This window comes from Oryza sativa, chromosome 11, assembly GCF_034140825.1.
Source record: "Oryza sativa Japonica Group chromosome 11, ASM3414082v1".
Lineage (NCBI taxonomy): Eukaryota > Viridiplantae > Streptophyta > Magnoliopsida > Poales > Poaceae > Oryza > Oryza sativa.
In genome coordinates, this window is record NC_089045.1 from 19,248,795 (window position 1) to 19,264,019 (window position 15,225).

General features: G+C 37.3%; 1 protein-coding gene across 8 annotated transcripts; it reads left to right on the forward strand.

The window, feature by feature from the left end:
• On the forward strand, positions 1-3,273 carry LOC9270400 (ABC transporter I family member 11, chloroplastic). Of its 8 annotated transcripts, none has more exons than XR_003239556.2 (10): positions 1-330; positions 770-849; positions 926-977; positions 1,062-1,195; positions 1,312-1,426; positions 1,580-1,666; positions 1,770-1,818; positions 2,179-2,350; positions 2,556-2,695; positions 2,834-3,273. XR_003239556.2 is itself a non-coding variant. In XM_015760022.3 (10 exons), the coding sequence occupies exons 1-10, from the start codon at positions 181-183 to the stop codon at positions 3,082-3,084; spliced, it is 1,179 nt and encodes a 392-aa protein (XP_015615508.1). In that variant the 5' UTR covers positions 1-180; the 3' UTR covers positions 3,085-3,273. The 8 variants fall into 8 exon arrangements, 4 of the variants coding, with proteins under 4 accessions (XP_015615508.1, XP_025877431.1, XP_015615510.1 ...); XR_010737852.1 differs by having other exon boundaries at positions 2,266-2,350; positions 2,820-3,273; XR_003239558.2 differs by having other exon boundaries at positions 2,266-2,350.
• The last annotated feature ends 11,952 nt before the right edge of the window (positions 3,274-15,225 follow it).

Genomic DNA, 15,225 nt, shown 5'->3' on the forward strand with positions numbered 1-15,225 from the left:
AGAGTCCAGCCGACCCGACCCAAACCTCACCGCCGCCGTCGCCGTTGCCGCCGCCGCCGCCGCGTGCGCCCCTGCGGAAATCTAGGGTCCTCGGCGGCGTCCCCCTCGCTCCGCCCCCGCGTTCTCTGCGGCGGCCTGAGCGACGCGCCGACCGGCCGAAGGCTCCGCGTTGAGCTGGCCATGCAGGTGGTGGGGACGGCCGCCGCGTTCTCGCCGGCGGTGACGCCGTCTCCGGCGAGGAGGCGGGCCGTGGATTCAGGGAGGAGGTTTTCTCGAAGCTGTCGGTCGGGGAGAGTTTCAGTCTCAGCAGTTGGGTACTCCCAATTGGAGGTGCAAAGCTCTCTCTTTTTATTCCCCCCTTATCCATTTTACAATTCGGTGCTAAGAATTATTTATTTTTGTTATGTAACAAGTGTAGAACAGCTTGAAATGAGATGTGGCACCGGCAAGTTCTATCTTCGTTGTTTGGTGTCTAGTTGTTGTTTATATTGTTTGTATATATATTTTGCAGTTTGCTGTTTGGTAGTAGGAGTAAAGCAAATGTGTTTGTTTTAGGAAGAAAGTAAATGATGGATGGATTAAAAAAATGATGTTCATGAGGATCGTTCATTACAAATTTACATGCTGGTGTGCTATTTGAGCTATTGCCGATTCGCCGTTCTACGAGTCATGTAGATTATCTATGATCCATGTGCTCTTTTCTGCTCTGTGTATGCATTTTTACCATTTTTTATCATTGTGAAATGTATTGAACATCACCTTATTTTAGGTCAGAAGAGTTAGCTATCGACCTCCAGGAACCGAACAAAACTTGTTGAATGAAATTAGCCTCAATCTTAAGGAGAAAAGGTAAGCAGGTATAATTGTTGTAGAGTAATTTTATTTCTGGGGTGACTCTTTTTCTGAATGTTGCATGCTCATGCAGTTTTGGATTACTTTTTGGACGAAGCGGGAGCGGAAAAACTACTCTTTTGCAGGTTTGCATAAAAAATACTGCATGCCTTGTTGAATTCCCTCTTATCCTCCATCTTAAGGTGACATCTTGATTCTTGATTTCTCAGCTTTTGGCAGGTCTATCGGAACCTACCCATGGGACAATTTGCATACAGAAGTACAACGATAGTGGAAATCCTATGGGTCCACCAGAATTATTAACTGCTCAAAGAGTTGGTATCGTGTTTCAGTTTCCTGAGAGGTTTGAGTTGCCACTTTCACCATTAAGTAATATAAACTCAATAAGTTTGTATATGGTCAGTTGAAATGTTTAAACTGTTCCAGTAAACAATAAGATCGTTTACATATCTCATGTAGGTACTTCTTAGCAGATACTGTGCTTGAGGAAATTACTTTTGGATGGCCACGGCAAAATACAGACTTTCTTTTTAGGGAGAAGCTTGCTTTAAAACTTCAAAATGCCATTAACTCGGTAATGACTAATGATTATCCTTCAAAAGTTCTTTAGGATTTCGATTTGTACCTAATAGAACATTTTATCATACTTTCCACTGTTAAGTGAGCTCTTGCTTGGAACACGAACTATTTACCCTTGACATAATTTGTGCTATGCATGACATGCTAGGTTGGTCTGAATGGCATTTCATTGGAAGAAGATCCACAATCTCTAAGTGGTGGGTTTAAACGGCGACTTGCTTTGGCAATTCAACTGGTATTGTTTGTTGTGGTTTATTAATGACACTCTTTTGTGTCTTTTTTAAAAAAGCAAGATGTCATATATTTCTGCCTCCTTTATTAATTTTATAATTTTATAGGTCCAAACTCCTGATCTATTATTGCTTGATGAGCCTCTTGCTGGTCTTGGTATGTGATTGAATGCCTATACTGAAGCATTCAGTATTGCTCTATTTCATAGTCTGTTTCCAAACATGCATTTCTTTGCAGCACAAGGATGCTACCAAAAAGAAAAATAATTATATTAGAAACAATACGTGTAGTTTTTATTAAAATAATTATAAATGATGATGTATTTTCAATAATTTACCATCAAAATATTACATAAATTCAATGGTCATGTTTTGATATCTGAAATGACATTATTTAGTATTAAAGCGACCATTTGTTAATTCTTTTGTGAAATACTATTTGTTAATGGTGTGTTGAGGTCATCCATCTGTTGTCTAATGCACTTCTTTGTGGGCATCGTATCATCTCTGTTGACAGTTGCTGTGATTATTGTTGATAGCCAAGTATTGCTGCGAAAGTATTATATAACTGTGGCATATATCAAAACTTTTCCCTCAATATCAGATTGGAAAGCTCGTGCTGACGTTGTGAATCTTCTCAAGGACCTAAAGAAGGATCATACTATACTGGCTGTAAGTCATGACCTAAGGTAATTTAAAACTTACATAAATGAAATATGTTGTTTTTGTCCACTTTCTTCAGATAAGTAGGTAGTTTATTTGCCCTCTACTCAAAAAGAAATATTCTTCCTTTGTGCTCCATCAGAATCATATTTGAGCACTTTACAAGTTATTTGTTGGCTTGTTGATAATCTTGACTAGTAAGTTTTTGAATGCCTTGCAAACATTCTGTAGGGAATTGTACCCACTAGTTGACCGCTCATGGAGAATGGAAATGGGGGGAGTTTTGAAGGAAGAAGCTTTATCTGTGTAAGGATGCTTCTGTTTGTACTGTCAATCAAGCTGGCACTGTATACTAGCTGTCTCCAGATCAGGTTCGGTCAACTAGACAGCTGTATCTGTAGTCTTATGTTATATTGGTCTGTAATACTTTTTTCACAGTTACAAATCAAGGATGGTCGTAACTAAATTATTTGGTCATAAGTATGACTTGTGCAGTTTGAGAATTTCAGGAGCAAGCAAATGCAAGCAGAACTTCAATGGAGAGATAATTGATTTTTCTCCAAATTCCCACCGCTGGAACGAAGAAACAATGTCTGATGCAGATTTTTGCCTGGGTAAGGGTAAGATGCCTGTCTGCCAGGTAGCTGAATTCCAACTCCAGAACTGCATAAGCCATTCCTCCGGGACAGGGTTCTGCAAAAAAATGCAGGGTTCGCATAAAAACCTGTATAATTTGGAATGCAGAGCAAAACAACACTGAACATCACACTGACATTTATGCTGAAGAGGAGCTAACTGATTGTGCTACTGTTAGGAAACATAAAAAACCTTGTTCTACTGCCTGACTATTCCATTCGCGTATGTACAACCCGTTCTCCTCCAGATTTCTTTGATCTGTTCTATATTGTACTAAATAATGCATGAATCCTTATTTTCGTGCTTCCCTCCATTTGTGTGATGTCTGTTGAAATGTCCCATTCATGCAACGATGTTACGGATATCATAACATAATATATTTCCACCATAATCCAGGAAATAGGTACACCTTGTGGTCAACAAATTCTGTTCCCACTGTGAATTCATGCATACCATTCCTGATCTTGTGTGCTATATGTAACGTGTTTTTGGGAAAGAATTGACATTTCTGTTGTACTGTAAATTGCATTTACTCTACTTATGGACCACATATATATATGAGCATTTGCAATTCTCAAGTCAGGGAGTATCACTTTTCCATCCCTTCTAGACTACAATGGTCACTTTCACAGCTCATCCCTTTACTCATATATTCCAACCTTTGTAAACCCCACGTGTTTGGAGTCCCTGTCACCACCTGCCAGAAGGGACTTATGTATGCAATGCAAGAACAAGTCAAGGCTGCAAAAATGCTAAACAAGTGATCTTATCCAAAGTATGTCATTTCTGGCCAGTAATCTTTTAACAATTATCAACTCTTGGCATTGCTAATTAGTTCTTAATTATTAATGTATTGTAGGAAGGCTCCAGGAAGGTGAGAAGGTTGGAAGGATTTTGGTAGGTTGGGGTCATTCTCTGATCTGAATTGTGGTGTCAGTTTTTCCATCATGAAAGGACCATCTACCTGTTGGTATAATTTATGGGTTTTTTTCCCCTTTGCTTCTTCCTATTGTCTGCTCATCAGTCTTGCAATATGTCGACATCGGTCATCACACATGGAGCTATGTAGGTGACCTGGACCTTCTCAAAGGGAAACACTAATGGTGACTGAACTTCTGAGGGTAGGAATGCATGTCTGAATTTCCTGTCCATGCATTTATTTTGTTGGAAGGTTTGTAGGCCGTTTCCCATATTCCTGCATGAACTGAATTGCTTTTTAAAAAATTCTTATGTTCCTATACTTGCAGTAGAAACAGACATTCTGTGTGCAGCTAATGTTGGACAGTAATATTTGGTGGTGAAAAGCATTAATGTGACACTAATAACGTGCCCCTGGGGTCGACTACTTATATTTGGATCAGTGTTAATGTCTAGCTGACAATCTTTGCAATTGTATATTAGGCTAATTAAATATACCGTTGTATATAGTAAGATTTTTTACGGTAGAAGTACCTCCATACTAGAGAGCTAAAAAGTACTACAATTTATGCCTGAGACTATGTTCAACAATACCTAGGTTATATGTACCTTAACATGTATTTGTCTCTGTTTGCTGAGGAAACAGAAATCATTAAGATGATCTTTGTTCACCCATTAATTTGTCCCTAGCAGCGTTTTACACTTCAGAATGCAAATAACTCTTCGGGTGGTACTGAAAATTTGAAATTTACAATATATTTTCACTAAATTTGAACCTTTTTTTTTTGCTCAACTCAAACAAATTTTTTTGGCCAAAGGCACATCCTACCAGTAGGCCAGAAATTTCATTCCAAAATTGTGAACACCCGGTCGAATTTCCATTTGTTTCATCTTAGCCCTCAAGAGTTCCTGTTCACTTCTCTCCATTGCCCCTACTTTTAGGACATCATTCCATTGTATATACTGTACTATTTTTAATTTGCAAACTCCCACAGCAAGGCTTTTCATCTATTAGTATGATAGAATGTGTGAAATCACAATAATTTGTTTTCGGTTATGGTATGAGTATAATTACCTACCTACAAAACCTACGCATATATCCAACACTTTGGTATGGTATGATTTGAAATCTTCTAAAGTTGACAGGGACACACAATTCAATTGCTATGACCTTGGAACAAACCCAAGTAGCTGGACAAACAAACAACAAATCAAACAGAATATCAAAGATCCGGTACTGATCGACAAAACGCCTTTCTCCAAGTTGATGAAACTTACATTTGGATCGGAGTTAGCACGTATACCAGTCTACAAGATATGCAGGATCTACTTAACATGGTCGACTCACAATGGCAAAGATGAACACTGGCATATCTAGGTGACAATGACTTTTTGATCCTTGCTTAATGCCTAAGTAGACCAGTAATTTTTACAAGTCCAACACAACCATGTCTGCTTGCGCATACAGGTGCCAACAATTTCCAGTCTATGATGAAAGAAAAGAGAGAGAGAGAGAGAGAGATGCATGGTAAAAGCAAATGTCTTGGAGAAATTTCCATATATACCAGCTGCATCTGGTTCCTAACTTTTGTCTTTTTCTTTCTCTTCTTCTGTGAGATTTATTTGTTTTCTGGATGTTATTCCAAAAAATTAATACCAACGGTTGATGTGATGTTTGAAAACTGATTACCCGAATTAATTATCCTATGTATCGAGGGTGCACCATTTTTAGCACACCGAAAAGGAGAGCTGTAACAAAATAGAAGTTTCGTGTAGGATAAAACTTAATTACCTGAATATTGGAAAGTTAGACTTTTATATATGATATGTTGATGATGTGATGGGTTCATGGGCATATATACGCTGCCTCTTTGATCTAGTGAAGCAACTCTGGTTTACGAATATGCTTTTGAATAGATTATCCATAATCGGAATTGATTTAATTAATCTTACCGAGTGAATAGCTATTTTTCAGTTAACTCTATTCCTTCTTTGTGAAATTACTGTCTTCTATATTGATACCATTGTGCTGTCAAATTCAATTTAGATACATAATCTCCCTTTCTTCACGAGGATTGAGAAAAAGCAGCGACTTTGCGTTCCATTCATGATCACATTTTACTAGTTTTTGTCTTGAAATTGGCATATTGGTTAAGAGAACCATCTTAAGACTTTTAACCTAGTGACATCGAGGTAAAATCCCAGAAATATGTATAGTTAACCCACCCAACAATTAAGCATAGGCGAGAGGATCGGAACTCAAATCACGCACATGCTACCTCTTTTTAATATACTATAAAAAATGCCCGTGCATTGCAACGGGTAATTGCTATTTTAATTTTATTATTGTTACACGGTTTAGCTAGGGTAAAATTCACTGTGAAAATTCGCTTGGATATTTTTTCAGAAAATCATCAGCTGCAATTAGGAGTATGCATTTCATCTCAAGTTAGTATGTGAGTTTTTTCAAAAGATTTCTTATATGACTCTTTTTATACTTTCAAAAGGAAACAAGCTTAAAATCCAACTCAAACACGGATTCGTATTTTCAAAAACGACAGAACTTAAAAACCGACTCAAATACGGATGATGTACCAAAATACCGGCAAAAAACATCTTCAATTTTTATAATAGTAGAGATGAAGCCGTAGACTTTTTAACAAGCATTTGACCATTCGTCTTATTCAAAATATTTATACAAATATAAAAATATTTAAGTCATGCTTAAATCAACTCACGATAAATCAAATGATAATTAAATATTTTTTAATAAGACGAATGGTCAAACATATGTTAAAAATCTAACAGTGTCATATATTAAAAAAGGAAGGAGTATAATATATCATGATCACCATGACTAGTTCACACGTTAAGGATTGCGCATGACCTCGTCCATCTCTTTTTGTTTTTGTTGTTTCATTTTTTTTTCAAAGTGCTTAGATCTGAAACTACAGCAGCTTAGCTAGAGTAAATCTATGGTTTTTTAGATGAATAGTTCTTCAGATGATCTTAGCTAGCCTTGGGTTCATATGGAACAACAACAACTGCAGGAGAAGGAAACCCTGTGTACTTCCTGTTGGGAACAGTATGGTTTCTTTTTTTTTGGATTATTCCAACGAAGCTTCTGTCTCGCTGATCGGTTCGGTTGATTCCATGCATGATCATTTTATTAGATTTTGTCTCAAAAGTGATGTATTGGTTAAGAGAACCACCGTAAGACTTTTAACAAAGCAGTTTCAATATAAAATCCCTCAAATCAAAATAGTTAACCCACCCACCGAATAGGGGTGAGAAAATTGGAATTGAAATTATACCTATAATATATTATAATTGTAGTTAGTTTGCACACGTCTGGTCCATCGTTTTTTTCTCATTTTTGCAAAGGGTTTAGATATGAAGTTATAAGCCTAATCTAGATGGAGGTGAGCAGGCTTGGCCTCTCCCATGGCTTTAAATCTCGCACTGAATTTACTGTAGATTTAGTAAATTTCATAGAAACTAACACTATTGGCCCCTTCAACTTAAAAACTTATAGTGTTTCTAGCTCCACTTTTGGTTATTTTTGGTAGACAAGGTTTCAGGTAATTATATTCTTGGATTTATATTGAGCAACATTGACGACGGTAAGGGAATGGAAACCTATGTGATTATTACCTGTTGGGAACGTATGGTTCTTGTGAAATTCCTACGAAACTTCCGCGCCCCTAATCGGAGGAGTGGTTGCTATCTATTTTACATATTTTTTCCTATTGAACACCGTCCCACGGCTGAAATGGATTGCAGATTTTGGCTTCAATTGCCTAGATGATACAATACATTGTATGCCTATTTTCCAAGCTTGGTCTAATAATTTAGCAAAGCTCCCATAGACCATGCATGGGTAAAATTTGAATGGTTCAACGTTAGAAATTTGGAGTTTTCGACACTATGCATGCATGCATGGATGGGTGCATCTAGACGTGCATGTTGTGGTAGCAATTGTCAACACACAGGAGAGTGGGAGCAGAATGAATCAAAGATACATGGAATATATTGTCCAGGTAATTAAATTAATACCCTCTATTACATATAAATACGTACACTCCTACATTGGTGTTTTCAAACCATCTTCTTGCTCAATGCAAGATAGACTTATTATTATTATCTTTTTGAAAATGTGAGTTTTTTTCACCAACTTTTATGATACTCTCTTATTAATTATGTCGTTTACTCATTCTTTTACCCAGATTAATGGCGGTCAAACAAGCAGGCCATGGCTCACCAATTCTGAGGCTCAGCTTTGTCATAGAGCTCCATTTTTTTTGGGAAAGTTAATTGAGGTAGATTAGTACACATCCATATATATAGTTGTAGCAATATCCCGCTCTTATCACGCTAGCCAACTGTAAACAGTAAAATTACATGCAAATGTATGGAAAATAAAAAAAGCCAATAGTACTGGCTGAGTGTTCAAAAGTGGCACGATGTGATGGTTTCTCTTAGGGCCTGTTTAGTTCACACATAAAAAATTTGCATCCTATCACATCGAATATTTGAACACCTATATTAATAAGTATTAAATATAGGCTAAAAAACAACTAATTGCATAGATTGCGTTTAATTTACGAGACGAATCTTTTAAGCCTAATTGCTCCATGATTTGACAATGTGGTGCTACAGTAAACATTTGCTAATGACGGATTAATTGGGCTTAATAAATTCGTCTCGCGGTTTATTGACGGATTCTGTAATTAGTTTTTTTATTAGTGCCCGAACACCCCATGCGACACTCTATATAGTACCCAATATGATACGTCAAAACTTTATACCCCTGAATTTAAACACACCCCCTTAGTGTAGATTCTTTCTCCCTTCATACAAAAATACATAGCAATTAATATAGGATGTAACACATCCTTATACTACGATTGTTCATATTTGTAGTATTATAAATGTCCATTACTATATATTTTGAGACATAGGTAGCATCGTTCATATTATATATGTTGGCTTGGATAAATATCTGGTTTTCTATTAGAACTCGGGTAGACATGTCTGTCTCGTCACTTAGGTACACATCAAGAAAACTTATCTAGCTAACATGAATTCCATTTCAACGAAATTAAACCATCATATCAACCAAAACAAACATTGGAACATATACTTAGGGACGTACTTAATTATTTGCTTAGTTTTATATTAGAGGACTTTTACAGTACACTATACTGGTAGTATATACTTGCAGTATTTATAAGGGTATAATGAGAATTTCCTAAATGATTGTAAGGGTATTTTAGTTATTCATTCATCTGTTCAATCCCTAATTCTCTATCTATTGATATCATCGTGCGTGAGTTAGGAGAGACGGCGGCGTGATTAGTCCTCGTCGGCAGCAGGATTCCCGGGCGTCCTTCTTCCTGCCTTCCACCGCAGTCTGCCCCACATCCCGCGAGACACATTCAATCCGGCATGGCTTCGGCGGCGCAACGCCCTCCACCGAGCTAGAGTTGGAATTAAAGACAATGCGCTGTTGTTCTGGCTGAAAATACATCTGATCTGTGCGTGAAATTGAATGTGTGTACATATGTACTCTTATTTACTCTTTGCCCTATCGCGCGCTCTTGCTCTCCTCAAAGAGAAGAGTTATGTTCTTTGTAAATAATCTCTGCTATTTTAATCCGAAGAATGTATATATTGATTTAAAGATGACAATGGTATAGAGAGCAGTGTACCTAGAGGATCCGGCGATCCGAGGTCAGTGCCCCGCCGGCATGCAGCAATAGATTAGCATGCCATAGTAGAAATATAGGGTTTAATTAATCAGTACGTGTAATTTACATAATTAGCCCCACCTAATAAAATAGAAAGACGAATATGCCCTTTTGTATTTTTTACTGCAATATAATTAAATAGCTATGCAAATCAATCTACACCGTCGGATCATTTATATTGGTAGTATATACTGCCAGTAGATTGTACCGTAAAAGTTCTATTATATTAAGTGAGGTTGAAAGAATATCTACTTCTTTTAGGGTTAAAACTACAACAAGAGTAGTTTAATGTCTAAAATGTACTTTTAAGTTATCCTCTGCAAAAAAAAATCTAAAATATTACGGGTAAAACATGTAGTGAAGGTAACTAATCTACTTAATTTCATTTTATTAATTAGAATATATAGACACAAACGGAGCAAATTAACATGCTATATGAGTGATATATGCATATATGCTCATAAGCGGTAAGATTTTTCGGTCTGGAAAGTTGGAACATCTTCTCCTAATCTATTTCAGATGCACATATAATGTAAGAAGTTATATCCTTCAACTGTAAAGAAAACAACAACCCCTCGATATTATGTAGAAAAGGAGAAAAAAGAGAAAACCGGTTGAGATGACACAAATGCATGTGTATCATATATAGGTCGTTGGTAGCACGGTAATCCTTTTCTTTCGTTTTCAAACGTAAAATTACCGTCCAGCACAATTAGTCAGTCAAACAGTTCCATCCATACAGTCAATACACGTTACATATTCACTAGCTAGCTAGTCTTTTTTTTTTTAGAACTATTCGCTAGCTAGTCACTGCCGCAATATGTGTTGCCAGCTAGCTGTGTGTGTGTGTGTGTGTGTTTACAACATGCTTCTCCCTTTCTTGAGATCGGAAAGTTCTCAAGAAAATTTTAGATTTCATCATGGAAAATTGCAAAATAACGAACTAGAAGTTGATATATTATGTCAAACAGATATTCATTTAAGCATGGAAACCTAGCGACGCCAAACACATCAGCTGTGGTTTTCGTAAATCCCGAGATCCTTCCTATTTTTGACACCAAGATATATGTGGAACTTCCTTCATGATATCAACGGATTTTAGGTCAAGTAATGTGCCACCCCATAATGGGAAAAGAGAGATGCAATCATTGAATGAGCCTTAAGGATCAGATATGTCGTCTAGACGAGGGATGAATAGGCGTTTTCTAAAATTTCAAATACTCACAGCAGCAGATTTAGAATTGCAGGACTTGTACGGCAATCTGGTCTAGGGATTGAAATATTAGAATGAAATTTCAGTGATTGGCATGCTAATATTTCAAAAAAAAAGGATATTTCCAAATATTTTTATATTTGGTCATAATTTATTCAAATTGGGTAAAAATGTGTTAAAATTTCTAAAACACACTACAAGATAATTGAGCTATTGCAACCAAATTATTACAACAAAAAATATTTTGTAGCAATATATTGTACTATTGCAATGATAATTTTTCTGTGGCAAATAATTATATATTATAGCAACGATCTACAATCGTTGTTTTATTTAGTACTTTTGTTGCAATAGAAAATAAGATATCGCCACGAAAAATCTTATTGTTGCAAAAAACATGTTCTATAGCCACAATTTTAATTTTTGTGGCAATTTACATAATACATAGTACTTTTCACTATTTTTTGTTGCCACGATCAACAAATTCGTTGCAATAAAAAAATTGTCATCTCATAATTTAACTTAATTTTTTCATATGGATACGGATTGAGACAAATTTTATATGGAAATTGTAGCTCTCGCGACGAGATCTATAATTTTATAGTTGATAACTTTTTCATTTGAAATATTTTAGATATTCAAATCTATCATTCAAATCTCAGTTAGGTAGGCTCAAATGGAACGATATGCATATTCCAACCGAATTGATGCGTAGGTGAGTTGGTAAAGGAGATCATGCGTGAAGGATAGGTCTTGGGTTCGAATCCTAGCCAAGACATGGTATAAAGAAATAAATATAAATAGATAGGATGATAGATTAATATTGAACTTTTAATTTTGTACGTAGAACAAATGCCACATATAGAGTGGTGGCAATAATTTTTATTACAACGATGTAAAGTGTTGCAATATGATTTTTTGCCACATCCATTCCATGGCAACTTCTAAATTTATTACCACTAAATAAAAATCGTTGCAATAACCTATTACCACGCTATTTATTACCATGGCTAGCAACGATTTTAAAATTATGGCAACATGTATTTATTGCCACAATTTTAGTATTGATGCCATGATTTTTTTCGTGACAACAAATGATTTTTCTAGTAGTGACAATTCATTCAAAATATCCGGAATTTCGGTGCCCATCGAAATTTTGGTGCCTCCCCAAAGTGCAACCCTGATCCGGTCAGTGCAACGACAGAGAAAAGCTAGTATAGTCCTACAATCTAGTACACAAAGTAAAAACTACCTATGCAAGATAACAAGGACCAAATCTAAGGGCTACATTAGGAACACTTTCTACAAGAACTAGCTAATAAAAGATGGAGCTAAAAAAACAAGCAAGGATCACTACTAGCACAATAGTACAAGGTAAAAGAGAGGAGAGGAGCCACCAATTTGTTTACCAAAATATGGATTTAACCAATCTTATGTCTCTATTGAGGAGCTATGAAGAGTCGGGTCTTGATTAACCCTCTCCTCTCCAAGCAACCTCCGGTGCGGCTTCGGTCTCTAAGAAACTACCAAGGCCTAGCTCCATCTCCAGGCGACCACCAAGGTCCCGAGCTAAACAATGAGCTACAACTTTCAATGAAGCTTGCTCTACTAAGCACCCACCAAGATTAAGCTTGGCTTCCACTCAATTGACTTCTTCCCTAAGGCGAGGTGGAATCTTCACAAGGGTTCCCGGGCACACCACATGCCTTGGTTGCTCCGAGATTACAATCTTAACTTGTACACACTCTCAACTCAACCCACTAATAGCTCACAAGCTTTAGAATACCGAGAGATATGGGAGGGGGTTTCACCTTCTAAACCAGAACAAACAAATGCTATAACTCTAATACAAAAGATCTTCAATTAGCTTTTAATGCTCTTGAGACTTCAAGGGATTCCTCAGGTGAAATGGTGTTCGAACATTTGAATTGAGTCCATTTATAGCTCCAACTCCTCTAGCCGTTTCTTACCGTTCCATAGAGTATGCCAGATTTTGCATAGGGCCGAACAGTCCGGTCCTTTATACTTTTCCAACAGCCATTGAACTAGAAGCCATTGGGCCATAAAAGGACGGTCAACCCAGTAGCTCCCAAATTATCCGATAGTGCTTGTTCCCGGATAGTTCGGTGCCACAACAGATTGTTTGGTCCTGCGCTTCTTCAACGCCCGCTAGCAATCCGATACGTGTCGGATTGTCTAGCACCCTCTTGTGTCCTTCGGCTCTAGAACCATGTCCATTGAGCTTCTCAAGCATCCAAAGGGAGTCTGTCCAGTACTGCACCAAATTGTCTGATATACACTAGACAATCCAATCAACTTCTACCAGATTGTGTTATCGCTCTTGGATTGTCCTGAAGCTCCTCGGGCGAATTGTCCTATATAGAAAAAGATTGTCGTGCTCTATATAATTTAAGGGCATCTTAATCTTCTGTCTTACTAACTGTACTTGATTCCTTTTCCTTTCAACTCTTTGCTTTAAGGGTTGTCTTTACTTACTTTAAGACCTAATGCTTGCTCATTTACTCAAGAATTATATTATTCCCTTAATCATTTGTCATCAATTAGCTAGAACGCACTAGCTAGGGGGCCTGGATGCACTCATTGACACTAAGTTTATGGTTTCAATTGTAAACATATGCTAATCCACACAATGCACCACAGATTACAAATGCAAGAGGAGTCGTATCTTAAACATTGCAGATGCAAGAGGAATCAGATCTTAGGAGGGACATGGACGTCTTTCAATCAGTTGGTCATGAATCTAAGCAAGCTCGATATGAAACCAGAGGATGAATACAAATCCATAGTACTTCTAAGCTCTTTACCATCATCTTATGAGTATGTAGTGACTATACACTCCGATGTACGACAAGGATATCAGTGAGATCAGTGAGATAATTAATACGTTGCTTGCATGGGATTTGAGGATATCGAAGATGAAGGCTTCTCATGGTGAAAGTTTGTTGGTCAGGGCAAAAGCATCATAAGGAGGCAGGGTCATTGAAGAGAAAAGCGAAGGAGGTATGTTGCTATAAGTAAAAGGACGTTGGAAATATGAAACGAGATTTTCTATTAATGAAGAACAGGGGAAGAAAAAGTTTAAATTTAGTAGCTCATAATGTCTTAGATATTATTAGGGGTGAACTTCTCACAGTTTCTAACGAGATGTCTAGTGAAGCATGGATATTAGACTTGGCTAGTTCCTAATCATATGACATGGAGAGGGAATGCTTCTTTTCATATAAACCTGCGGTTTTGTTCACTTGGGCTTGGGCAATGGCACAAGTTATTGTGTTGTTGGAGTGGGTGATGTTGAGTTTGTGATGTATGATGGCAATCAAATACTACTTCAAGCTGAGACACATGGTAGAACTAATGAAAAGTTTGATTTCCTTCAGAGATTATATGAGGAAGGATGGCTGTGTCATAGAAATTATGATAGGTAGACAATGAATATAGCAAAGGACGGAAGGACTGTTGTAACTAGTGAGATGATGGATCACATTTGCACATGAGGGGGTGTTTTTGCAAGTGGAGTCACGGAAGGTATGCTGGTGTTGCAGTGCATATTCTTGGAGGTAGCGGGCTTTGCATAGGCTTGTCGGGTGGCTGGCTTAGCATGAGCGGCAAAAGAAAACAACTCAAGTCTAGGTACATGGCAGTTCACACAAGGAACAAAGTCAAGTTGGCATGTACGCATGCCCATATTCATGAAGGTGGAGTTTTTTAGAGTTTATGTCGAATATGCGTACAAAGTCTTTTATAAATTAGAACTTGGACTCAGACTCTTATCTTATGCTCTGTCTTAAGTAGAAAGGCATCATTCTTTGTTACCACATAGTGATAGTTGCATAGGCGAGAAAAGGTCGGTCAATAGCTTAATCAGTTGATGGTCATGGATACCCTAATATGGTATAGGAGTGCCAGAAATCAATGCCCTTGGGAATTTAGGCTTTAGCTTGTACCTCATTAACGAATAGCATGCATCAATGTCTATCTTGGTGCTAATTTTATCTTACACACACTTGCAATACTTTCCCCTAGGTTCTTTGTTGATGACATTATCTAGAGTTTGAAGAATTTTCTCTCCATGGTGAAACCTATGGTATGGCCTTAGCTTGTTGAATCATGGCAATGCAACGGTTGTGCGTGTCATTCCCTTTATGGAGGCATTTCTTTTGGAGAGCCTTTCTTATTTTCTATGTATTGCTATGGTAAACAATGAAGATGAAAAGCGTATGTATGTTGTAGTTCGCTATGTGATGATACTTATGGTCATATTGTTCGATTTCTTTTCCTTTTGGAATAATTATAGGTTCTATGTTTCTTAGCCATGCAAAGACCGTGGCTGGTCTTAGATTAATCAGATTTGTGTGTGGCTTTT